The 26,697-nt window shown below is 43.0% G+C and overlaps 1 protein-coding gene across 3 annotated transcripts in view; it reads right to left on the bottom strand.

Moving 5' to 3' along the window:
* Positions 1-26,697, bottom strand: part of pot1 (protection of telomeres 1 homolog) — a 332,035-nt gene that overhangs the window by 222,033 nt on the left and 83,305 nt on the right. For all 3 annotated transcript variants that reach the window (XM_043709133.2, XM_087997426.1, XM_087997427.1), the window contains exons 5-6: positions 20,203-20,313; positions 10,209-10,280 (exon numbers count right to left, since the gene is read on the bottom strand). In XM_043709133.2, the coding sequence (XP_043565068.2) occupies positions 10,209-10,280; positions 20,203-20,313 (183 nt within the window). The remainder of the gene's footprint in view (positions 1-10,208; positions 10,281-20,202; positions 20,314-26,697) is intronic.

A 26,697-nucleotide genomic window follows, 5' to 3' on the forward strand; every position in this document is an offset into this window, starting at 1 on the left:
TTCAGAAAAAATTTACAAGGTTGTTGCCAGGGTAGGAGGATTTGAGCTATAGGGAGAGGCTGAACAGGCTGGGACTGTTTTCCCTTGAGTGTCGGAGGCTGAGGGGTGACCTTATAGAGATTGACAAAATTATGAGGGGCATGGATAGGATAAGTAGGCAAAGTCTTTTCCCTGGGGTGGGGGAGTCCAGAAAAAGAGAACATAGGTTTAAGGTGAGAGCAGAAGGATATAAAAGAGACCTAAGGGGCAACCTTTTCACGCAGAGGGTGGTGCATGTATGGAATGAGCTGCCAGAGGAAGTGGTGGAGGCTGGTACAATTGCAACATTAAAAGGCATCTGGATGGGTATACAAATAGGAAGGGTTTGGAGGGATATGGGCCAGGTGCTGGCATGTGGGACTAAATTGGGTTGGGATATCTGGTCAGCATGGACGAGTTGGACCGAAGGGTCTGTTTCTGTGCTGTACATCTTTATGATTCAAAGAGAGTTCCACAGAATCATAACTCCCTGACAGAAAAGAAAAATCTCATCTTCATCTTTAACTGTTTCCTAGTTCTCCCATCCTTTCTGCATCCACCCAACCAAATTCCCTCAACATCTTACTTGTTTCAATAAGGTCACCTCTCATTCTTCCAAACTCCAATGGATATCGACCCAACGTGTCTACCTTTTCCTCATGAGATAGCCCCCGATCCCAGACATAGCACAGTGAGCCAACTGAACGTTTCAATGAGGGCAAGATGTTTACTTTAATGGTGGCACAGAAAACAAGTCAGGAATCTTAATTCATAATATCCATCCACAATTCCAATAATACTATATAAAGCTCAGTAGAGCAATCAAGATTCAATTTGGCAAAACTGTCAATTAATCACAAGCGAAAAAAAACACATCCTACTTATCCAGTTGGCTGAATGAGAAATTAAGTATTGCAGTAAAAATGCATTCAGAAAATTCCACATTAAGTGACATAATCAACAAACTTCAGAACAATCCAGAGCTATCACACAACAAGGTACAAACTAAATGATACATGTTAAATGACTCGTGATGGTCTTAACATGTCCTTGCAGTGGGGCACTCGGGAGTCGGTTTTGGATTCCGCGCACAGGATCTGGATCACTTTCGCATTGATGCATATGCAAAATCATTTGACATTTCTCAATGTCTCATAGTAATACAGCAGTCATACATCTATCACATCAATTTGAGTAAACTGCAGTGATTGCTTCAAACTTAGTGCAATGATTTTACCTATGATCATGTTTATACAGCTTTTAAGTTGTTTGTTTGGACTTGACACCAATCTCCAATATTCTTCAGCCAAATCAATTAGAGCATCTCAGGGAATAGCCAAGTTTCACTGCTGGGGGATTTTCAAATTTTAACAGTTGATTCAGTTCTTACAGTGCCAGTGTCTGTTTACAAGATGGTACCATGATCTACAAGCACTATGCAATCATAGATACTCAATATTCAACACATTGCATGTTGAATCTTTCAATATTGTCGCCTTTCTGTAATCTTTTTAGCATGAGCTGTCAATTCTCGTGGAGAATTCTCACCCAGAAGATTGCAATATGGCTCTAACCCCTTTGACTTATCTTTTTGCATATCACAACAGAGTGAGACACTGACAGACTGTGGGGGCACAACTATCCAAGCATTCATAGCAACAGAGAAGATCATCTTTGAAAATGATAAAGTCTACAACAATAATAGACATCTTTCTTTAGTACACTGCATATCGGATTATCTTGGCCGCCCCCAGCCTTCTCTCGCAAATCCACAGCCAGATGGGTTGCGAAGGCAAATAAGAGATACAGAAATAGAGTGGGAGGTGCCTCCCAACTAAAAATCTGCCACTGCTAGAAATTGGCCACTTACGGACAGCTCTGCTTGAGTGCACTGGACTGTTATGTATTTGTTGTCCTGTCCTGCACTTATTACTTGATTGATACAACTGCAAAAAATGGATTGGTGCAAGTACCCATCTGTTTTCCTGCAAGAGTTTCAGCACAGTGAGTCACACAGTTAATATTTTGCTTGTTTAGATTGCTTTCCTCAGCCAGTAAATCACTGCTGCTTCTGGTTGCACTAGAACTTTGTCTTTCAGTTTGCCTTATTCAGCCTGAAACAGTGCTTTTAAACAATGGCTGCCATGAACAGCGATCCCCTGTGTCCCCGTGCATCTATTTCCTCACATGCTCTGCCAAAAAATGCCAGAGAGTTTGAGGAATAGATTTGTAGCAGCAAGTGACATGTTATCGATCAGATCTAGTGCATTCATTAAACATGCAGCAAAACAAGCTGCAATCTCTCAGAGCAGACAACACTACCTTCATTAACGCCTAGAGTCAAACAAAAAGAAGCTGATGCCCTTTACATTGTAGCCCTTCAGAATGTTAGCACTGATTCTGCTGCCTTCCAGATCAGATTAAATTGTTGCATTAAAACATGGCCCCTCACCTCAGCCGAGTTTCTTAATCTTCAAGAGTCTAGATTAAAATCTGTATCCTTTGATTACCAACTCACTTGCTCGTGGAAACTAATTAACAGATTAGAAGAGCGAGAGGTAATCTAATTGAAATGTATAGTTTCTTTTACAGGGTGTGACAGCGTAGATGCTGAGAAAATATTTCCTGGCTCCAGAAACCAGAGCACAGCCATAAGGAGCAGTAAGGAGGGGATCATTTCAGACTGAAACAATGAGAAATTTCTTCAACTAAATGACAGCACCTGGAATTCTCTATCCCAGACGGCTCTGGATGCTCTGTCAATGAATATATTTTAACACAGAGAACTAGGGACTTGAGCATTAAGGGAACGAAGGGAAATTGAGCCCATGTCGAATGAAGAAAATTATTCGAGGGGACAAATGGCCTACTCTAGCTCCGAATCTAACGTTTACATGATTTCAAGCAAGTGCAGAGCCAGGCAAAGTGCGGATAAAGAGTCAAGGTACAACAAACGGAAGATCTAGCCTAGGGTGGATGGCTAGTGTGGTTAAACAGCAGAGAGGGATAATGGTGTACACCATAAGGCACAATTATAACTAGTACGGTAGCAAAATAAAAACCATAACAATTTGCACTTGCTCTGAACCCGTCATATGTTTCTTTATTCGTTAATTTTATGACCAAGTCTAAGGGGATCAATAACTCTTCATTCCTGAAGCTGCTTTCTAACAGAGCTTAAACTTTTAAAAATATGTGATTTCTTAATGTGTTATTGACAACACGCAAAGCTGGGAAGAAACAAGCCAGCCACATCTCCCGAAACACCAGGTACAAAGTTTTTCCAATTCTTTAAAGGAGGCTGATCAGTTAAAATTTTCAACATTATTCAAAGTTAGTGGTGCCCCGAATCCGACAATATTAACATACAACGAAACACAACCAGTTACAGGGTGGAAAATCATAAGAAACAGGAGTAAGTTGTTCAGTCCCTCGAGCCTCCTCCGCCATTCAATAGGATCATGGTGGTTCTGACACTCCTCATGTTCACTTTCCTGCCCTTTCTCATAACCCTTGATTCCCTGCCTAAACCATCCATCCCAGCCTCAAATAGACACAGGGACTCTACTGCCACAGCTCCATGTGTCAAGGAGTTCCAAAGACACTCAATCCTCGGTGAGGAGAGATTCCTCCTCATCTCCATCTTACATTGGTACCCTGGTCCTAGACTCTCCCATGTGGGGAAACATCCTCTCAGCATTTACCCTGGCAAGCCCCATAAGAATCCTATATGTTTCAATGAGATCATCTCTCATTCTCCCAAACTGTAGTGAGTAGAGCCCCAACCTTTTTAGCCTTTGTTCATAAGACAATTCCTCCATACCGGGCATCATCCTCGATGAGTAACAATTGAGAAACATACTAATTACAGGAAATGTGTTAATTAAGCAAAAGACCAGCAAAGCAAACAATGCACTATAGGACCTATTTTCTCTATATTTCAACAAAGACATCGATGTTAGTGGTGTCCCTTCTCTTGTGGATTTCTCCAGATTACTTATTAATTTAGTTACCTGACTTCTGATTCCTAGTATACTGCTTCTTTGTCATTAACTTAAGATCTTCACAAACAAGTTACTGTTTAGGGTGTAGGTTTGCTCGCTGAACTGTAGGTTTGATATCCAGACGTTTCATTACCTGGCTAGGTAACATCATCAGTGGCGCCCTCCAAGTGAAGCAAAGCTGTTGTCTCCTGCTTTCTCTTTATATGTTTGTCCTGGATGGGGCTCCTGGGTTTGTGGTGATGTCATTTCCTGTTGGTTTTCTGAGGTGGTGATAGATGGTATCTAGATCTATGTGTTTGTTTATGGCGTCCGCAGATTCCTCAAGAACAAACCACGACAGGCAGACCAGACACAGCCAGAAACCCTAACCACCTTACCATACATCAAAGAAGTCTCAGAAATGACAGCCAGACTACTAAGACCCCTCGGAATCCTAGTAGCACACAAACCCACCAACACCCTCAAACAAAAACTAACAAAATTAAAAGACCCAGCACAACCCACGGACAAAACCAATGTCATCTACAAAATTCCATGCAAGGACTGCCACAAACACTACATAGGACAATCAGGAAGAAAGTTAGCCACCAGGATACACGAACACCAGCTAACCACAAAAAGACACGACCCTCTCTCCCTCGTAGCTCTACACACGGAGGAAAACAAAACATCATTTCGACTGGGACAACACATCTATCCTGGGACAGGCTAAGCAATGACATGCCAGAGAATTCCTAGAGGCCTGGCACTCCAACCACAACACCATAAACAAACACATAGATCTAGATACCATCTATCAACCCCTCAGAAAACAAACAGGAAATGACATCACCACAAACCCCAGGAACCCCATCCAGGACAAACATATAAATAGAAAGCAGGAGACAACAGTTTCGCTTCACTTGGAGGACGCCACTGATGATGTTACCTAGCCAGGTAATGAAACGTCTGAATATCAAACCTACAGCTCAGCGAGCAAACCTACACCCTAAACCTCAACCTGAGCTACAAACCTTGCAGCAAGTTCCTGTGATATGGTCTTCCCCTAAAACAGTCTAGAGGGCTTTATCTGTTCACTAACAGACACAACTAGTAATGGAGTATTACCTATTAGCTGATTAGAATTTCAGGGCACCATTCACTCTCCACCTCTCGTGCTGCTCTTTGTTATTGACCAGCACAATCTACTCTGATAATGATGATTGCACTTGACCTGCAGTAGCTTCTTTTGACAGTGTACTTTTTTTACACCTTTCTTTGCAACAGTTAAATTCTTGCATCTTGATCTCTCTCTCTGCCTTTGATGGGACCAAAGAGATTTTGCTCCATCACGTCTCTCATAATTAAAACTAACAACCATTAGCTCCAACCTTTGTCCAACCCTTTGTCTTTACCATTATCATTTACTCTTCTGATCTCAAATCAAATTCCTGTATCGTTAAAAATGTTCCATGCTTCTAATCCCTCAAACTTTCCAAACACAAAGTTAGAAAACTGTTCCTGTGTATTCATTAAATTCATCAAACATTTCTCTCCATCTGCACAGATTGCTAATGCCGAATCTGCCTTTTACTTCTGGCTCTCAACTTCTCTCTCTATTTTTTTTAATTTCTATTGTTAGCAAATTTCCTGTGGCGACTGCCTCCTAAACTTGCTTTCTTTCCATTCCAAACCCAGTGGCCTGCATTTTCCCATCCTCTCTGGCACCCACATTTTGTTGAAAGAGTTTATCACTCATGAACCGATTCTTCCAATACTAAAAACAAAAAATAACTGCCTGCAAGCTCCACTTTTCTCCAAAGAATCCACTGGCTTTGAAAAGAAATACAAACTTGGTATCACTTAAACACAGCTTCATGGTTTGACTCGGTGCTCTACGGATGACTGTTGATATAGAGCTACATGTTCAACACCATATTTCCTTCAACACTATAATTCCAAACAAACTCATCTCACCATGTTGGCTCAGTGGTTAGCACTGCTGCCTACAGTGCCAGGGACCTGGGTTCAATTGCAGCCTGAGGTGACTGTGCAAATTCCACACAGACATTCTCCCAGTGTCTGAGTGGGGTTCCTCTGGGTGATCCGGTTTCCTCCCACACTCCAAAGATGTTCAGGTTAGGTGAATTGGCCATGCTAAATTGCCCGTAGCGTTCAGGAATGTGTAGGTTAGGTGCATTAGTCAGGGTAAATGTAGAGTAATTGGGTAAGGGAATGGCTTTGGGTGGGTTACTCTTTGGAGCATCAGTGTGGGCTTGTTGGGCTGAATGGTCTGTCTCCACAATGTAGGGATTCTATAAACTTCGAGACCTAGGTCTTGGCAAGATCCTCTTTAATTGGATCCTCAACTTTATGACTCACAGACCACAAACAGTAAGAATAGGCAACGACACCTTCTCCACCATAATCCTCAGCACCAGTGTCCACAAGGCTGTGTATTCACTCCTTATATGCTCATGGCTATGTGGCCAAATTCCGCCCCAACTCCATTTACAAGTTTGCTGACGACACCACTGTTGTAGGGCGGATCTCAAAGAATGACGAGGCAGAATACAGAACGGTGATAGAATGCTGAGCGGCATTGTGCAAAGACAACAATCTCCCCATCAACGTCAAAAAAATGAAGGAGCTGCGTGGAGGCCATGCCCCCGTCTGCATCAGTGGTGCTGAGGCAGAGGTGGTCAAGAGCATCAAGTTCCTGGGAGTATGATCATCAACAACCTGTCCTGGTCCACCCACACTGATGCAGTGGTCAAGAAAGCACACCAGTGTCTACTTCCTCAAGAGGCTAAGGAAATTTGGCATGTCCACAAGGACACTTATCAATTTTTATTGATGCACCATAGAAAGCATCCTATCTGGATGCATCACAGCTTGGTTTGGCAACTGCTGCTCCCAAGACCATAAGAAAGTAGAGAATATTGAACACTGGCCAGTCCATCTCACAAAGCAGCCTTCCATCCATTGGCTCCATCTATACTTCCTACTGCCGGGGGGAAGCAGCCAACACAATCAAAAACCCCTCCCATCCTGTTTATATCTCTTCCACCTTCTTCCATCAGACAGAAGATATAAAATTTGCATTCACATATGAACAGATTCAAGAACAGCTTCTTCTCTACTTTTAATAGACTTCTGAATGGACACTTCAAATTTTAAATTTAATGTTGATTTCGCTTGTTGTGCACCTTCTCTGCAGATGTAACATTGCATTCTGAAACTCTGGTTGTGGTTAGGTTGTCAGCCATTTCCACTGAAAGAACAGGAAGAAAACCTGTGATAAGTCAAATCTCCAGACTCTTCATGAGATGAGCAAAACCATGCTTCTTGTCATAGAACAGCACCAACCATTTGTCGTGGAGTGAGGCCTCACTAGCATGTCAACTCACAGGCAAGCTATCACCCGGATATTGGGATCTCTCTGGATAAGAACATTCAAACCCTGTACATATAGCTAAGTGTGTGACAAAGTTAAATGTGCTGTCCATTAGATATTAAATGAAGTTGATGCGGCAAATGAAAAATCAGCAAATGTAAAGTGAAAGTCACTACAGAGTGGGAGTTCCACCATTGCGTTTGTCAGCTGTTCTGAAGAACAAGGTGAATATTTGACAACAGTTTGAAAAGCAGGCTCTCTCTCCAGCAAGAAAGGTGAGAAGGGGGCCTGCCAACGTCTGCACTGAAGAACATCTGTTAACGTGGTTCAAGGCAGCTCAAACAGAGAATATTTCCAACTCCGAACCAATCCTGCAGGATCAGGAAGTCACCCTGACGAAGACGCTTACAGCCAATTCCAGACAAGGCATGGCATTGTCATCGACAGTTTGCACTGAGGGTGGGTCAGCACCGAGAGATGACTGGTTCACCCAAAGCCCAAGTACGCACCAAAGCACACTTCTCAACGTGAATGAAACTAAACTGTCTGACCGTCTTGCACCCGATCACTCTTGAACGCTTAAAGACGAAATGGCACAAAGCAAAGTAAGGGAAGCATCACTCCCGTGATCTGTGCCAACATGGATGGCACTGAAAGATCTTTGCCTGGCATGCTGTGCTTTCCAGGCTCCTGCTTGTCTACTTTAGATTCCAGCATCTCCAGATTTCTTTTGTCTCTTACTAATTATGAAGTCCAATAAGCTACACTGCTTTGTGAATGTCAGAACTATCCTCTGCAATTCAGAGGCCGAAGTCCCTGGATGGCCCGCAGCTTTTTTGCAGATCAAGAGAGTGGGCAGAATGCATCAATGGAAGAAAGTGAAGGTTCTCACCATTATGGAGACTTATCCTGATCTTGCTGGCAGTGAGCGGCAGGCTGTGGTGTTCACCTCTCCAAACCATGGCCAACCTCCAGCCAATGAATCAGGGGATGATTCGGAACCTCACAAAACAACTGAAGCTGATCTCGCAGGTTATTGACAAGAACCCAACTGCCTAATGCTCTCGTCACATTCATGATGGAGGAGGCATGCAGCAAGACATAGGGAATCACAATGTCCAACTACTCCTGCCATGCTGGATCCAAACAGGCTATAGCTACTCAAGAAACCAGTCACAAAAAAGGTGCAGGGTGAGGCCAACCAGCTCTTATCCCTCGCTCGTTGGAGGCTGGCATGGGGGTTGCTGCAAACTGAGCAGGAGAAAAGTACAGTGAAGTAAACACCACCACACGTTGCACAACAGAGCTGGCCAGGAGAGGCAACAGTAGAGATAGTCCATCCTACAGCCACAGAGCCTGATGGTCTCACTGAAACCTCCCTGCTGCTCTGCTAAAGCTGCCAAAGCAATAGAGATGCTTTAGGATTTAACAGTGCAGCAAGAAAACAGGGGAAAAAAAAAACAAATGTCAACTGCACAGAAGACATGGCAAAGTTTATCACACCTGTCCAAAGTCAACATATCATGCAGAGAAAGATTACTAAGCTTTTTCGGGGTGGCACGGTGGCTCAGTGGTTAACACTGCTGCCTCACAGTGCCAGGGATTCCACCCTCGGGCGACTTTCTCCCCGTGTCTGCGTGGGTTGCCTCTGGTTTCCTCCCACAATCCAAAGACGTGCAGGTTAGGCAGATTGGCCATGCTAAATTGCCCATAGTGTTCAGGGATGCGTAGATTAGGTGGAGTAATGATGGGAAATGTAGGGTTACAGGGATACGGTAGGTTGGGGTGGGGTACTCTTCGGAGAGTCGGTGTGGATTCGACGTTTCCAATGGTCTGCTTCCACACTGTTGGTATTCTGTGATTCTAACTCACAATAATTTTCAATGCGTTTTACTGTACAAGGTCAGGCCATTGTAAGGTGTGAACCAGTAGAAAAATAAAGACTTCTTTTTAAACAATCTTACTCAATCCCTATGCTTCCCTTTTCTTTTAATTTTTGCAGGCTAATTGTCTTACCGAAGAAGTCTTTCGGATTATCATGAAGCTCCACAAACTTGCGAGTGGACCAATGTAGTTTGACCAACTGCGATTGATGTACACTTTAACTATACAGTGCTAGGACTTAAAATTCTTTGTGTCTTATAATTTTATTTCTGAAACGTTTGTGAGTTGTCGGGTGTAAAGAGGCCCCCTAGGAGCATTAGTGACTGCATAGAGCAGCTTAATGATTTGTTTCTGTGCTGTAATTTCTAGACCGTTTTCCAAGAGGTAGCTGCAAGAGTCATTCCGTTTGGCTGTAGAACTTTAGAGGCACTGAAAAATTTAGGGAAAGAGCTCTTTGCAGAATTTATCAGCTCAGTATTTCAGATAACTTAATGTGCCCTGAACGTAGTTTGTGAAATGTTTGTTAGAATAGCTGGAATGCGAGACATCATGCAGAAATTGCACTGAAAATGTACATCAAACAGAATAACAGGTTTATTCCATCACGAAAGTTTTCCCTTTAGACACTTCCTGTTGTATTCAGTGTATTCTTTCATTGAACTAGTTTCCATGGCAACAAATGCCGAAAGAGTTTGCTTTTCAAACCGTGGTATATCGTTAAATATTCCTCTTTGATTAAAGAGGGGTCTGGATCACAAAAGGGCTTCACTGGCTTGACAATTTCTGGGACATCCGATAGTTAAAAGACTTTAGTGAATGTAAATACAACTTCTGTCTTACTTTGTCCAGAAGTGCCCCTTTTAAACCTGCAGTTCACAATTCTGATTAATCGATTCATTGATATCATGAACAACAACAAGGATTACCTTAGACCTTTCAATGATCGGCAGATTAACATTATGAGCTGCTGTTGGTTCTTTCATCGATTTGGCATATACCTAGAATAAAAGACAATGAAAACTTGTTGGTTCCTTTTCAACTCTAAGCACACTGTAGAGATTGAATAACGCTGTTTTTGCTGACTCTAAATGGAATGATAATGGATTATTCAGCATCATTTCATATACTTGTGTTGTCCAAATCATTCCCAGATTACATTTGGAGGGCAATTACACTGGTACAAATGATAAAACAGCTTGCCAGTCAGTCCGTAAGGCTTCAAGATCAAGACAGGCAAGAAGTGTTTTCAAGGCATTCTGGAAGAAGTGCTTACTGTGGATGGAAACAAGCATTCACATGGGAACAGGAAATACAAAACACGCATTTAAATAATTATTTAGAATTTACAGCAAAACAAACTAGCCATCCCCACTAAGTGTTATTCTGCTATACACAAGCATTTAACACTGTCAGCATATCCTTCTATTACTTTCTCCCTCATGCACTGATCAACATTTCCTTTAAATCATCTGATGCTATTAAAAAAAAAAGACTCCCTGCAAGCACCATAGTCTCATGACTCTCTGGCTAAACAGGTTTCACCTGATATCCCTACTCGGCTTATTTATGACTCGAGGAGAAAGTGAGGACTGCAGATGCTGGAGATCAGAGCTGAAAATGTGTTGCTGGAAACGTTGCTCATGCCCGAAACGTCGATTCTCCTGCTCCTTGGATGCTGCCTGACCTGCTGTGCTTTTCCAGCAACACATTTTCAGCACTTATTTATGACTCTGTTAATGATCCATTCTGAACTCCTTCAGTTCTCTGGCAGAAACATGTTTAACATGTCAAACCATTTCGCAATTTTAAGTTGGGCCTTCCTTTTTCAAGGGAGAAAATCACCACAATCTATTCAGTCCTTCTTTTATTAGACATTAGTTCTGGCATCATCCTTGTCAATATTTTTGCTCCTGCCTCAGCGCAGAGAAAAACAGCACCAAAAAAAACCAATGAACTGTGGATGCTGAAGATCCGAAACAAAAACAGAAATTGCTGGGGATACTCAGCAGGTCTGGAAGTATCTGTTTAGATTCCCGACAGTGTGGAAACAGGCTCTTCGGCCCAACCAGTCCACACAGGCACTCTGAAGAGTAATCCACCCAGACCCATTTCCCTCTGACTAATGTACCTAACACAATGGGTAACTTATGGCATGGTCAATTCGCCTGACCTGCACATCTTTGGACTGTGGGAGGAAACCGGAGCACCCGGCGGAAACCCACGCAGACACGGGGAGAACGTGCAAACTCCACACAGACAGTCGCCCGAGGCTGGAATCAAACCTGGGACCCTGGTGCTGTGAGGCAGTAATACTAACCACTGAGCCACCGGAGTCTGTTGAGAAAAGGTGGAGTTAACATTTCAAGTCCAGTGACCCTTCTGTAGAACTGCACATAGTCTTCTAAGCAGAGTGCTAAGTTAGTTTAATATAGGTTATATCTTTTTCCTTTCTACACCTCTTGAAATGAACTCTGGTGCTTTGTTTCTTTGCCAATGATCTTGTCAGCCTTATTAATAATGGAGTGTTGATAGCATATCGCACCGTATTATTATTGGTCATATTTTGGTAGTGTTTCACTCGTCTGCAGTTGTTCAACCTAATCATTCAGGCATCAGGATTCATCTCAAGGACAAAGACAATATACTGAAAGGATTTTTCTAACATTCTGAAGATCATTGCTGTGGTTGTGAGTATAAAGCAGCCAATACTGCACAGGCTATTCCATATGTGGCACTGAAGCATTTTCATACTGAAAACACTGTCCTCACACTCTGACATACAAAGAGAGAACACTCGTATCAAATATCTAACAGCTTTCTCTAATAACAACTACAAGACCAAATCCGGACTCTGAACTGCTCGGTCAAGGAGAGTCGTATGTTTGTGTCTGCATTAATAATGTCTTACCAAGGCTGACCTGAGGAACAGACCAAACATTTATCAAACAATATTTGGCAACTAATTTTCATTACTCAGCCAACTTGGTAAGCAAAGGTAATCAGGAACTGTCACATCGAATTTAGCCTGTCATGTACATAAAACACCAAGCAGGAGCATACCAAGACTTCTTTAATTTTAATTAGATGCATAGTCATCTGGACCAGGTATCAGATCATAGCCATTGTTTCCATTTTGTTTGTAGACAACAGTTTCTCAAAATGAATCTGCATTTGCAGATTCTCCAGACTCCTCTTTTGTTTCTTAACTTGTCCTATGCCACTCCTTTCAACCTTTCACCATTATGTTCATTGTCACTCCGACCTTTCACAGTATCATGGACCAACTTGCTTGTTTCCCAACCCCTATTTATCTTACCTCTGTACTTAGTTGAACTCTGTTGGATCTGTTACATTTTCCAGTTCTGGAAAGATATTATCATTCTCAAATATTAATTTTGTTTTTCCCTCCAAAGTTAGCACTTGAACTTGCGTTTTTCCAACATTTTCTGTTTACATATCAAATCTGCAGAATCTAGAGCATTTCACCTTCCTTTACATCTCTTTTTGATAAATGCTGGCTAGGAATTCACAGTCAGAGTAACAGACAGACAGAAAGACAATCTATCATTATTATAACACAGGATACCTGCGAGCAATTTCTTAAGTATGTATGTGTACAATTAAACTTAGAACTCATTTTAAATATTCACGGTTAAATAATTTAAGGCAGAAGCTGATAGATTTGTGATTACTAAGGCAATTAAAAATTACTGGTGGTACACAGGAATGCACAGTTGCGGTTAAAATCAGAACAGCCATGAGCTTTCTGAATCACAGAACAAGCACAGAGGGTTAAGTGACCTTATCTTGTTCCTTGTTTCTCATTGTCAGAGATAACTGCTTTCTTTCAGCGTGTGTTGCACTTTTCTACATTAGACCCAGCAGTGAAATGAGTGAAATGGTAAGAACTTGCTAGATCTACATGAAAATAGTTGAAAAGGCTAAATGTAGTGCATTCAAGAATATATAAACAACAAAATGAGTGATAACTACTGCTGAAAAAATCTCTTCTGAATTGAAAAGTTAATTTGACAAGATCAAGTTCATTTCCTCAGATAGAAATTAAAGTTGGAGATTTTATCTGTTTTGTTTCTCTTCATTTTTTTTTAAATAAACACATTTACGGATGAGGGTGCCACTGGCCAGGCCAGCATTTATTGCCCGTCCGTAATTACCCAGAGGGCAGTTCAGGGTCAGCCACATTGCTGTGGGTCTGCAGTCACATGTAGGCCAGACCAGGTAAGGATGGCAGTTTCCTTCCCTAAAGGACATTACTGAACCAGATATTTCTGACAGTCAACGATAGATTCCTGATCATCAGTAGATTCTTAACTCCAGACTTTTTATTTTAATTGAATGCAAATTCCACCATCTGCCATAACTGGATTTGAACCCAGGTCCCCAGATCATTACCTGACTCTCCAGATTAATGGACTAGCGATAATACCACTAGGCTGTTGCTTCCCCTAATCCCATCAGTATTTCCCAAAGTTTATGTGCTTTAAAATGAATTATTAATCAATATATTTTTCCTGTTTTATCGTTCCTGATTTTGACTCTCTCTGTCTCAATGAAGATTCTTCCACTGGATTGGCTGATGTGCCACACTGTTTTGGGGCTTGCTGGTCTCAGTCAAAGATCCCAAAACAGATCATCATAATGGACTGAATTAGAAAAAAAACTTCATGTACAAACCCATAAACAATTTCTTGGCAAATATTGGCAAGGTGTCCAGTCAATGCCATTACTTCATTCCAAGAACTAAATCAAAGCCAATACCTTCTAATTCCAAACAAAGTTCTTTGGAGGCTTTCAGCCCAATTAATTGAGCTGCTATTTTCTCTCTCAAAGCTAATGATAAGCATGCAATGTGTTTGTGATTCTACTTTGGTCCATTCTGGAAACTGGTCTAACAAAGTGAAAGGATTACGTAGCAATAAAACCCTATAAAAAAGGATTTTTCAAAAATGACCAATAGGACCACTGGTGATTGCTTGAAAATTCCCAGCCAAATCAGGCCTGAAAATTCCTGTAGGTAGTCTTGGTCCCATTTCTGGAAACAAGCACGAGTGAGGTTAAGTTCTACTTAACCAATTTTTAATTTAACTGTGAGGCAGCAGTGCTAACCATTGAGCCATCGGGCCGCCCTAAATGGATGGGACTACCAGAACTCTGATACAGCTCTAAAATGAACTAATAAATTAAATCAGTGCAAGACATCCTGGATTTTAACAGCCACCATGGGGACTGTAACGTGCTTTGCCTGTGAAATACAGAATTCTTAGACGATTCTTCAACTTCTCCATCCACTGTTCAAGGTTAATCCAGATTGTTCACAACTTCAGTATTTGTTCAACTATGAACTGAGCCTCCTAACTCACATTCTCTACATCCAGAAGTTTACCTGCCCCTGAAGCCTTCATTCATGTCTTTGTCCCAGTGCACTCCTTGGGCAGGCTCCCATCCTTCACCATCTGCAGCACGTTCTATTTACCCAACAATATGAGCTCTCAAAGTTAAAATTCTTCTGCTGATTATTAAATCCATCCCTTGGCCAAACTACAGCCCATCTCTGTAATCTTCTCTGGTGACATACCTACATTTTCCATTCTTCCAGTCAGACTTCAGCACACTTTCCGAACGCCTCTCCTTCCCTCACCAATGCCACCCATTGGCTCCTTTAGTTGTCATGCATTCTCATGAATTCCTTTCCTAAATCTGTTTCTCTATCCCACCACCTTTCAAGATCCTCCTTAAGCCCTACTTATTCGACCCAAGTTTTGGTCACCCTTCATGGTCTCGTCTTCTTGCCTTAGTACCCAGTTTATATTCCTCATTGAAGAGTCTGATCATTTATTTGTATTTTGCCCGATAACTGTACTGTTGAGCACTGTAAATCAGAGGACTCTGGTCACTGCACTGGTGGCAAGAAGAACTTTGATAATACCATTTAAGTACCACTTTGGAGGCGCGGTGGCTCAGTGGTTAGCACTGCTGCCTCACAGCACCAGGATCCAAAGTTCAATTCCAGCCTCAGGCGACTGCCTGTGTGGAGTTTGCACATTCTCCCCCGTGTCTGCAGGGGTTTCCTCCGGGTGCTCCGGTTTCCTCCTATAGTCCAAAGATGTGCACATCAGGTGAATTGGCCATGTTAGATTGCCCATACTGTTAGGTGCATTAGTCAGAGGGAAATGGGTGTGGGGGGTTACTTATCAGAGCGTCGGTGTGGACTAGTTAGGCCTGTTTCTATACTTGAGAGCTTAAAAATGTGTTGCTGGAAAAGCGCAGCAGGTCAGGCAGCATCAAAGGAGAAGGAGAATCGACGTTTCGGGCATAAGCCCTTCTTCAGGAATGAGGAGGGTGTGCCAAGCAGGCTGAGATAAAAGGTAGGGAGGAGGGACTTGGGGGAGGGGCGTTGGGAATGCAATAGGTGAAAGGAGGTTAAAGTGAGGGTGATAGGCCGGAGAGGAGGTGGGGGCGGAGAGGTCGGGAAGATGATTGCAGGTCAAGAAGGCGGTGCTGAGTCTGAGGGTTGGGACTGAGAAAAGGTGGGGGGGAGGGGAAATGAGGAAGCTGGAGAAACCTGTATTCATCCCTTGTGGTTGGAGGGTTCCTAGGCGGAAGATGAGTCACTCTTCCTCCAGGCGTCGTGTTGCCATGGTCTGGCGAAGGAGGAGGCCAAGGACCTGCATGTCCCTGGCGGAGTGGGAGGGAGAGTTGAAGTGTTCAGCCACGGGGCGGTTGGGTTGGTTGGTGCGGGTGTCCCAGAGGTGTTCTCTGAAACATTCCGCAAGTAGGCGGCCTGTCTCCCCAATGTATAGGAGGCCACATCGGGTGCAGCGGATGCAGTAAATGATGTGTGTGGAGGTACAGGTGAATTTCTGATGGATATTGAAGGATCCCTTGGGGCCTTGGAGGGAAGTAAGGGGGGAGGTGTGGGCGCAAGTTTTGCATTTTTTGCAGTTGCAGGGGAAGGTGCCAGGAGTGGAGGTTGTGTTGGTGGGGGGTGTGGATCTGACAAGGGAGTCACGGAGGGAGTGGTCTTTCCGGAACGCTGATAGGGGTGGGGAGGGAAATATATCCTTGGTGGTGGGGTCCGTTTGGAGGTGGCAGAAATGACAAAGGATGATCCGATGTATCTGGAGGTTGGTGGGGTGGTAGGTGAGGACTAGTGGGGTTCTGTCCTGGTGGCGATTGGAGGGGCGGGGTTCAAGGACGGAGGAGCAGGAAGTGGAGGAGATGCGGTGGAGAGCATCGTCAACCACGTCTGAGGGGAAATTGTGGTCTTTGAAGGAGGAGGCCATCTGGGTTATTCAATATTGGAATTGGTCCTCCTGGGAGCAGATGCAGCGAAGGCGAAGGAATTAGGAATATGGGATGGCGTTTTTACAGGAGGCAGGGTGGGAGGAGGTGTAATCTAGGTAGCTGTGGGAGTCAGTCGGTTTATAGTATACGTTCGTGTTGGGTCAGTCATCCGAGATAGAGATGGAGAGGTCCAGGAAGGGGAGGGAGGAGTCTGAGACGGTCCTGGTAAATTTGAGGTCGGGGTGGAAGGTGTTAGTAAAGTGGATGAACTGTTCAACTTCCTGGTGGGAGCATGAGGTAGCGCCAATACAGTCATCAATGTAGCGGAGGAAAAGGTGGGGGGTGGTGCCAGTGTAGCTGCGGAAGATGGACTGTTCTACATATCCAACGAAGAGGCAGGCATAGCTAGGGCCCATGCGGGTGCCCATGGCTACTCCTTGGTTTGGAGGGAGTGGGAGGATTGGAAGGAGAAGTTGTTCAGAGTGAGGACCAGTTCAGTCAGTCGAAGGAGGTTGTCAGTGGATGGATACTGGTTGGTTCGGTGGGAAAGGAAGAAGCGGAGGGCTTTGAGGCCTTCGTGATGGGGGATGGAGGTGTATAGGGACTGGATGTCCATGGTGAAGATAAGGCGTTGGGGGCCGGGGAAGCGAAAATCATGGAGGAGGTGGAGGGCGTGGGTGGTGTCCCGAATGTTTCCCCTCCCCCCACCTTTTCTCAGTCCCAACCCTCAGACTCAGCACCGCCTTCTTGACCTGCAATCTTCTTCCTCACCTCTCCTCCCCCACCCCCTCTCCGGCCTATCACCCTCACCTTAACCTCCTTCCACCTATCGCATTCTCAACACCCCTCCCCCAAGTCCCTCCTCCCTACCTTTTATCTTAGCCTGCTTGGCACACCCTCCTCATTCTTGAAGAAGGGCTTATGCCTGAAACGTCGATTCTCCTTCTCCTTTGATGCTGCCTGACCTGCTGCGCTTTTCCAGCAACACATTTTTAAGCTCTGATCCCCAGCATCTGCAGTCCTCACTTTCTCCCTGTTTCTACACTGTAGGGAATCTAATCTAATCTACAAATAAGATGAACTCCTGAAGCAAGTTAATAAACAATTGGATTCAGCCTACTTGCTTGCATCACTAATCATAGAATAGATTCATAGAATCCCTACAGTGTGGAAGCAGGCCAATCAGCCCACTAAGTCTATGCTGACCCTCTGAAGAGCATCCCACCCAGACCCACCTCCCGACCTCATCCCTGTAACCCTGCATTTCCCCATGGCTAATCCACCGAGCCTGGACACTATGGACAATTTAGCATGGCCAATCCAGCTAACCTGCACATCTTTGGATATACCAGTGTGAGGATTAAGTGACCATGTCCAAAGAAATATGGCTCCGAATGTCAGTTTCAAACCAGAGTGACCCCCTCACTGTACCAGCTGGGAGTCCCATCATCATGGAGACACAGTAATCTGGAATTGTAGATATGCAGAAGATCCATGACCTGCAGAGTTTGAGAGATGTGCTTGGGGGTAGTCTAGTACAACGTCTGCACTGACATGGTGGGGGGAGGGGCTTGCTGTTATGGGCTAAAATGGCAGTCACACTTACAATGGAAATCTAGCCCTTGTACAGCTACAAATTTGTAATTCTCACTGTACCCCAATACTTTTTTTCCCAAATTAGAACGTGTCCAATTTGAAGTTTGTAAGTCATAATAAATGATGACAGAGATTAAAAACAAAGTGACAACACATACATAAATCTCTTATATGTATCAGCAAAGATTTCTAGCAATCAATAAGATTGGCCAAGGAAGTTCTGGCACCATCTTGCAACCTTTGAGGACAACCATTTCTATGCAGAAAAGATCATGTAGGCTTCGAAATTAAGGATATTCAGTCAGGGCTTAGGTCACTGAAATCAAATTAAACGCTTGTTTGTCTGCCAGCACTTTGATACATTTCGGATAAAAATGATATACTGCAGATCATCGGGTTCATAATACAGCTAGTTTCTATCTATTTAAACAATAAATTCCAGAATTATGGGAAAAATATTTCAGAGACATCGTCGTTCAGGATTCATTTATCACCATCCAAGTAAGTGCAACCTCTGCTAAGTCGTTTTATATTAATTCTTTGTTGTGGAATATTTTGATATATGTATAAATAGTTTTTAAAAGCTAATGAAGTAATTTTGCTGTATCAGTACCTAAATTGCAAGCCTGCATCATATACTTAAATGAAAATAACTAATAGTTAAAGCTCTGTATCTTTCTTTCAATAGTATGCTTGTCAATTTTACAAATTAAAACCTAGTCAAGCAGGAACACTTGCAGATAGATTTATAGGAGAATGCACTTGCTTGTAAATAGAACAGTGCAAGTGAATGTAAACCATTCTTTTTAAAAATGCAATAATAAGAATGAAATAATTATGATTATCCAAGCATAGCAATGGCATGTGAGCATTTTATAGGTCTCTGCATGCATTATACTTTGTAAACTATGCACAATATTTTGACAGGATTCCCCTGCACATAAACATAAGAAATGTGATGGTATATTGATAGATGGTGACACCTTAAGTGAAAATAATTTCATACTGCTTTGGTTTCATCTTCAGTCCAAAGAGTTGGCTCTGAAAGGCACTGTGCAACAAAGGAAGATCAATTTTATTTCCTGAACAAACCCCAAAATGAATATTAGGATGACAAGCAACAATTTTAGTATGGGAAAGCATTGGATCATTTAGCCAGAACCATAAACTACAAGTATGAGGGAAGGATAAGCAAATTGGTGAGTATTCAGATCCTCATCACTTCAGAATCGTGCCCAGTTCCAGCCTCTGAAATTGAAGAGAAACAACCAAACATCGGGTTATGCAGAGAAAAGCTTCAGTGTTGATCAGTCGTGTTGGAAGTCTGAGTAACATTATGGAAGCTTGCTTGTTACAGACTTGAAAGTTGACAGCAACATGAAGACCTTATGGGGAGACTTTGAGATAATTGAGGATGTGAAAATGCCAATTTGGAAAAATAATGTTAAATTAAACCAAGAGGGAACAAATGACACAGTTTCAAACTGGTGAAAGGCAAATTTCAAAAAGATGTTCAGATGGTCTCACGTAAAAAGTAATCAATTTGTGAAAACCAAGTATGGTAGACCAAAATCATGAAATCACAAGAAAAAAAAAAACGTATTTTGCAATGACAGCTGAAGGAGATTTTGGAAGGATCAACTAAAATAAGCCAAATGACTTCTTCATTCATTAGTATTTTGTTCTCCTGCGATTGCACGTTTTTTAGTTCTACTCATGGTTCTTCTAACATTCACTGTTACTCAAGCAAGTTCACTCTGCTTCCCACCTCAAATGGCATCTTTGATACCATTTCTTTTAAAATTACAAACTGATTAAGCATTCTGCCCAGTTTAGCTCATCTATAAATAAAATACCGCAACATCATATCTACTCTGGACTTCAATGACTCCAGGGGAGTCGTGACTGAATATCCAATCCTATGCACCTTTCAATGTCCATCAGAATCTTCCACAATTTACTCGAGAGTTTTCAGCACTCCCAAGAAAATAGATTTACCAGCCCTAAGCTAACACTTACGAACACTGTTGCTCCCGTCTCTTCGGAAAGTTCAAGCTGTAAAACATGTCTTCCATCTTTACTGGCACTTGCTGACTTCCTGACTAGGAACTTGCTGAGCACTACTTTGTCCTGCCGAGATATGAAGAGAAAATCAGAAGAATTTATCATAAATTAATGAGCAAGGCAATAATTGAAACACTTCAAACATATTATTAAATAGGTTTGCAAAACTAGGAAGTCACAAGAATTCCATTTCGACAGTTCCTGCAAGAATACTGCAAACTGCTTTTGAAATGTGCCATGTTTAAACAGAAAGCTTCTGAAATGTTAATGACTGACCCATCATTAAACAATTCAATCTTTCAGTTGGTACGCGCTGTCTACCAGCCATCAATGAAAGCCGTCACTTTAGAACCGAAACAAAAACAGAAATTGCTGGAGAAGCTCAGCAGATCTGGCAGCATCTGTGGAGAGAAAGCAAAGTTAACGTTCCGAGTCCATTGATGCCTGATGAACTGTTAGCGACGAGGAGAAACTGGCACTTATGCTGAAACTGAAGGTTTTTTGAGGGGAGTGGTGGTGGAGAGGACAGAAGATACGTGGAGACGGAACCCACAGAGAGACAGTGTGATGTGAAAGGGGGTGGTGAACTAGGAGCTAATGGATAGCAGGCCAGGCCAGAAGAAAAGCCAAATAAGAGACAATAAGACCCAAGAATGAGAAAATGGGTTAGCTATGCTAAATGCAATCCATGTAATGTGATAAGGGGCCTGGGAGTATGTGGGAATGGGTGACTGTGCTAAAAGCAACCCACGATATAAGAGGACGGGGTGTGGAGTGAAAAGAAAAATGTAAGGATTGAATCACGCTCTAAAGTTATTGAACTCTAAAGACTACAGGGTCCCCAAGCTAAATCTCTATCCTTTCTGGAACACAGAACCTGAGTCTATTAGTGTGTCTATTAATACATATTTTTTCCTGACAGATATAACCTCTAAGTTCTAAAATTACCATAGCAAATCTTTTCTGCACTTTATCCCATTCTGAAGGCCAGAACTATTCATAGTATGCTCAAGTGTGGTTTAACCAAGGCATGAGACAATTTGAATATAACTTCTCTGCTTTTCAATTCTAAACTTCTGGACAGGAACCTCTCTGATCACTGGGAGCAGACTTCTTTTTTAAATGGCAATTTTTTTTAACCTGAGCATTTACTTTCAATGAATGTAGTATCTGCACCTTCTGAACTCCATCTCATTTGCATGTGTAGTTTTCAAGGAATATGTAATCATCTTATTCTGAAATATAGTTTTGCCGATTTATCGAAGTTAAATTTCAATTGGTAAGTGCATACCCATTCTCTAACTTCATTACTGCTTTCCTCTATGTTTGTCATTTTCTTCTTTTGTATTAACTACATCCTCGAATTTGATGTCATGTCCAAATCTTGTTGCACTTCTGATTTGAGTGTCCAGATTTTTGTATAAAAAGGGAGCCTCAGAAATTTCAGCACTGATCCAGATGGAATGTGACTTCTTAATATTCACAATAACCCTCAACCCATTTCCCTGCTTTGAGATGGTTAACACTGCATGACACATTTTCCATCCAAATATAAAGAACTGGCTGGTAGCTGATTGGCTCCAAACACAGATTCCTACCTGAACAGCCCTAATTTACTCGGGAAGATCAGGCAGATAGTTGAGGGAGCTGATGACTGCAGCTCTGTACACATTCAGGATATTTCAGTTGACAGAGACAAATCTCAATGCTAATATCAATGAAACATTCTTTAATACAATGCAATGTGGAGTGAAAATGTCAGCAATACTTTCCTTCATTCAACTCGATACAATCAGACATCTAACACAGCGCAAGGTGCTGATGAAACACTTAACAAAGTTAAAAGAACAGGTCCATCTCAAGAGCATTATCATCCATTACAGTCATAGAAATATACAGCACTGAAACAGACCCTTTGGTCCAACGTGTCCATGCCGAACAGATACCTTAAATAAATTTGGTCCCACATGCCACCATTTGGCCCATATCCCTCCAAACCCTTCCTATTCATATTCCCATCCAAATGCCTTATAAATGTTGTACCCGTACCAAACTTCACCACTTCCTCTGGCAGCTCATTCCATATATGGACCATCCTCTGCATGAAAATGTTGTCCCTTAGGTCCCTTTTAAATCTTTTCCCACTCACCTTAAACCTATGCCCTCTAGTTTTTAACTGCCCCACCTGGGGCAGACAAAGTCTGTACAAATAGACTTTGTCTATTTATCCTATCCATGCCCCTCATAACTTTGTAAACCTCTGTAAGGTCACCCCTCAGCCTCCGACGTTCCATGGGAAACAGCACCAGCCTATTCAACCTCTCCCTCTAGCTCAAATCCTCCAACCCTGGCAACATCCTTGTCAATCTTTTCTGAAGCCTTTCAAGTTTCACAATATCCTTTCTATAGCAGGGAGACCAGAATTGCACGCAGTATTCCAAAAGTGGCTTAACCAACATCCTGTACAGCCGCAACATGATCTCCATTGAGACAGTGAGTTACTTTTCCAGATAATTGTTCAGAGTGAAGAGGACGCAAAGGATGCTTGCGAAAGGGGTCATAATGGAGGAAAAGTGCGGAAGAGTGGAACAATGCAAGAGAAAGTAATGAAGTCATTGGGAGTTAAAGGCAGAGGAAGAGGAAAAGTAACAGGCTAAGGGAGAAACAGCATTAAAAACAATTCAAAATCCACAATTCACAGCCAATTATTAAATATCTTGAGGCAATGTTTTTAACGGTGATAAAAAACAAGATAGACATCTACAGAAGTTTCTCTGCTGGCAAATGATTTGAGACAAAATTACTTTTTCACATTCCACAAGCACAACCACATTTTACTGAACAGAGTTCACAGCCTGTAACATTTCAGCTCCTTCAGCCTGTGGGGCCACACAAAATGCAGACATGCCTCTTTGTGTCGTCTATCTACATACAATTACAATACAACCCACTGAAAACAGGCAGAGCTGTTCTCACCAGGCATATTTTCCTTATGCCTACTGTTGAAGAATTAATGTACTTTAATACATTTCCTCTACTGCCAACTAGAACAATGGACAGCAAGACCCCTTCACTGCTGTGGTTCTGTTCGCCGAGCTGGAAGTTTTTGTTGCAAACGTTTCGTCCCCTGTCTAGGTGACATCCTCAGTGCTTGGGAGCCTCCTGTGAAGCGCTTCTGTGGTGTTTCCTCCGGCATTTATAGTGGCCTGTCCCTGCCGCTTTCGGTTGTCAGTTTCAGCTGTCCGCTGTAGTGGCCGGTATATTGGGTCCAGGTCGATGTGTTTGTTGATGGAGTTTGTGGATGAGTGCCATGCTTCTAGGAATTCCCTGGCTGTTCTCTGTTTGGCTTGCCCTATAATGGTAGTGTTGTCCCAGCCAAATTCATGTTGCTTGTCGTCTGCGTGTGTGGCTACTAGGGATAGCTGGTCGTGTCGTTTCGTGGCTAGTTGGTGTTCGTGGATGCGGATCGTTAGCTGTCTTCCTATTTGTCCTATGTAGTGTTTTGTGCAGTCCTTGCATGGGATTTTGTACACTACATTAGTTTTGCTCATGTTGGGTATCGGGTCCTTCGTTCTGGTGAGTTGTTGTCTGAGAGTGGCTGTTGGTTTGTGCTGTTATAAGTCCTAGTGGTCGCAGTAGTCTGGCTGTCATTTCAGAGATGTTCTTGATGTATGGTAGTGTGGCTAGTCCTTTGGGTTGTGGCATGTCCTCGTTTCGTTGTCTTTCCCTTAGGCATCTGTTGATGAAATTGCGAGGATATCCGTTTTTGGCGAATACCTTGTATAGGTGTTCCTCTTCTTCTTTTTTCGGAGGGAAGTCTTGCTGCCATCCTGTCATTGTTTTGAGAAGGCTTCACTCAACTCACGTCTGGACCAATCTTGACACCACTACACTCTCAAGAGATGCCATGGAGCACATACAATTCTTTGGAAAGTAAGATGAAGGCACCTGGGAAATCTCGCAATGTTGACAATGCGATGCCAAAATCCGCACTCATCAGCATCTTCTGCAGGATGAACATAATAAGAGAAAAAGGAAATTCCTTTCATCCTTGCTTATTTATAAGAATAGGTAACAATGTTTATGTGGTACAGAAAAAATAAACATAGACATGGGATAGAGGAATCCAGACTGATGTAGATTCTTTTATCTCCAATTTAATAACGATCACACAAGAAGCCTATTTATGAAACAATGCAAGCTGAGTGCACAACTGAGGGGCTACTGGTAATGAAGAGTTACTAGTCATACATCAGATGGGATACCCGTCATACCTAGGCAACGTACTCCATTGCCAGGTAGATATTATAGCTGTAATGAAACATCCTGGCTCGGGGCATGGCAAGTAAAGCATAAATAGAGCACAGTACTATTACTGGATATTTGACAGGGCCCACAGCCTTGGCAGTATCCAGTGCTTCTAGCTGTTTCTTGATATTATATAAGGGGTATCAGACTGGCTGAAGACTTTGGAGAAGGCTGCGATGGATCAAACAAAAATACTTATGGATGAAGACTGCTTCAGCCTTTCCTTTTGCAATGAATAGCTGGGTTCCCCACTTGTTGAGAAACAGGAATACTTGTGAAGCTGCCTCCTCTGCTGCCACATTCACAACTGGACGTAGTGGGATTGCAGAGCTTAGATCTGATCCGTTGCTTGGGTAAATGGTTAGCTCTGTACATCACTGGTTGACACACAGTTACTCCTCGTTTGGGCTTCACCAGGTTGATATCAGATCAGCCATTTCTTAACCTTAGTGCCTTCAAACTTCAGCTTCCTTCACCCGCTGATATCTTTAGTCTTCCTTACCTGCCCCCAGCCCCAATGGAACTTTCATATTTCCTTCATTTTCAAAAAAAAGCCCATAAGAAGCTGAATTTTGTCCTTCTGGTATCAAACAAAGATACCCCATAAAAATTACCAACTCATTCAAAGTTCAAACTCTACCAAGACTTTAATATAATCTTCAGGATTTTCAAATCTAATTCTGGTATCAACTAAACACTATTTCCTGAATTAATCATCTATTGTTATCAGAAAGATAGACCTTCCCTCCTTTTCTGAGGCTCTTTGCAAAAACACAGTGCGGAGAAGTGAGAACCGTGAAACTTGGTGTTTGTTACGTTGCACAAGTATTAAGAACGTTTGAGCTTTAAGGGAGATGGAGCAGTGGTAACATCACTGGACTGGCAATCTGGTGCCCCACGGCAAAATAGAAACTGGTGTAATTTAAATTAAATTCATAAATCTGGAACGTAAATCAAGTGACAGCAATGGCAACTATAGAAACTGTCATTGATTTTTTTGCAAAAACCCATCGAGGTCACTAACGTCCTTTACGGAAGAAAATCCACCCTCCTTACCAAAGTCTCAGCCTGCTCCTGTCCCACTGAAGATTCACAAACCTGACTTCCCCAGTCAACCAATTGTCTCAGCCTGCTTGTGTCCCACTGAACTCATCTCTGCATACCTTGACACCGTCTGTTCCCCTTAGTCCAGGAGCTCCCTACCTATGTTCAGGACACCACCCACACCCTTCACCTCCTCCAAGATTTTCATTTCTCCGGCCCCCAATGCCTCATCTTCACAATGGACATCTAAGTCCCTGTACACATCGATCCACCATGACAAAGGCCTCCAAGCCTTCTGCTTCTTCCTCTCATGCCTTCCCAACAGTACCCTTCCAATGACACCCTCCTCTGCCTGGTTGAACTGGTCCTCACCCTCAACAACTTCTCCTTCCAATCTTCCTACTTCCTCCAAACCAAAGGGGTATCCATAGGCACCTGCATGGGACCCAACTATGCCTGCCTGTTTGTTGGATATGTGGAACAGTCCATCTTCCACAGTTACACCGGCACACACCACACCTGTTCCTCCGCTACATCGATGACTGTATCAGCACTGCCTCGTGCTCCCATGAGGAGGTTGAACAGTTCACCAACTTTACCAACACCTTCCACCCCGACCTCAAATTCACCTGGACCATCTTGGACACCTCCTTTCCCTTCCTGGACCTCCCCATCACTGTCTCTGGCAACTGGCTAACTACAGACATCTACTACAAGCCCATCGATTCCCACGGCCACCCAGACTGCACCCCCTCCCACCCTACCTCCTGTAAAAATGCCATCCCTTATTCCCAATTCCTCTGCCTCATCTGTTCCCAGGATGACCAATTCCACCTGAGAAAATCCTAGACGGCCTCCTTCTTCCAAGATCACAATTTCCCTTCCACATGGTCGACGATATCGTCCAGCGCATCTCCTCCACTTCCTGCACCTTTGCCCTTGAACCCCACCCCTCCCAACTCAACAAGGACAGAACCCCCCGGTCCTCACCTTTCACCCCACCAACCTCTGCACACATTGCATCATTCTCTGCCATTTCCGTCACCTACAAACAGACCCCATCAGAGATATATTTCCCACCCCGCTCCTGTCAGTGTT

This window comes from Chiloscyllium plagiosum, unplaced genomic scaffold (assembly GCF_037043375.1).
Source record: "Chiloscyllium plagiosum isolate Xiang-an unplaced genomic scaffold, Cpla_swu_hap1 HiC_scaffold_19, whole genome shotgun sequence".
NCBI lineage: Eukaryota > Metazoa > Chordata > Chondrichthyes > Orectolobiformes > Hemiscylliidae > Chiloscyllium > Chiloscyllium plagiosum.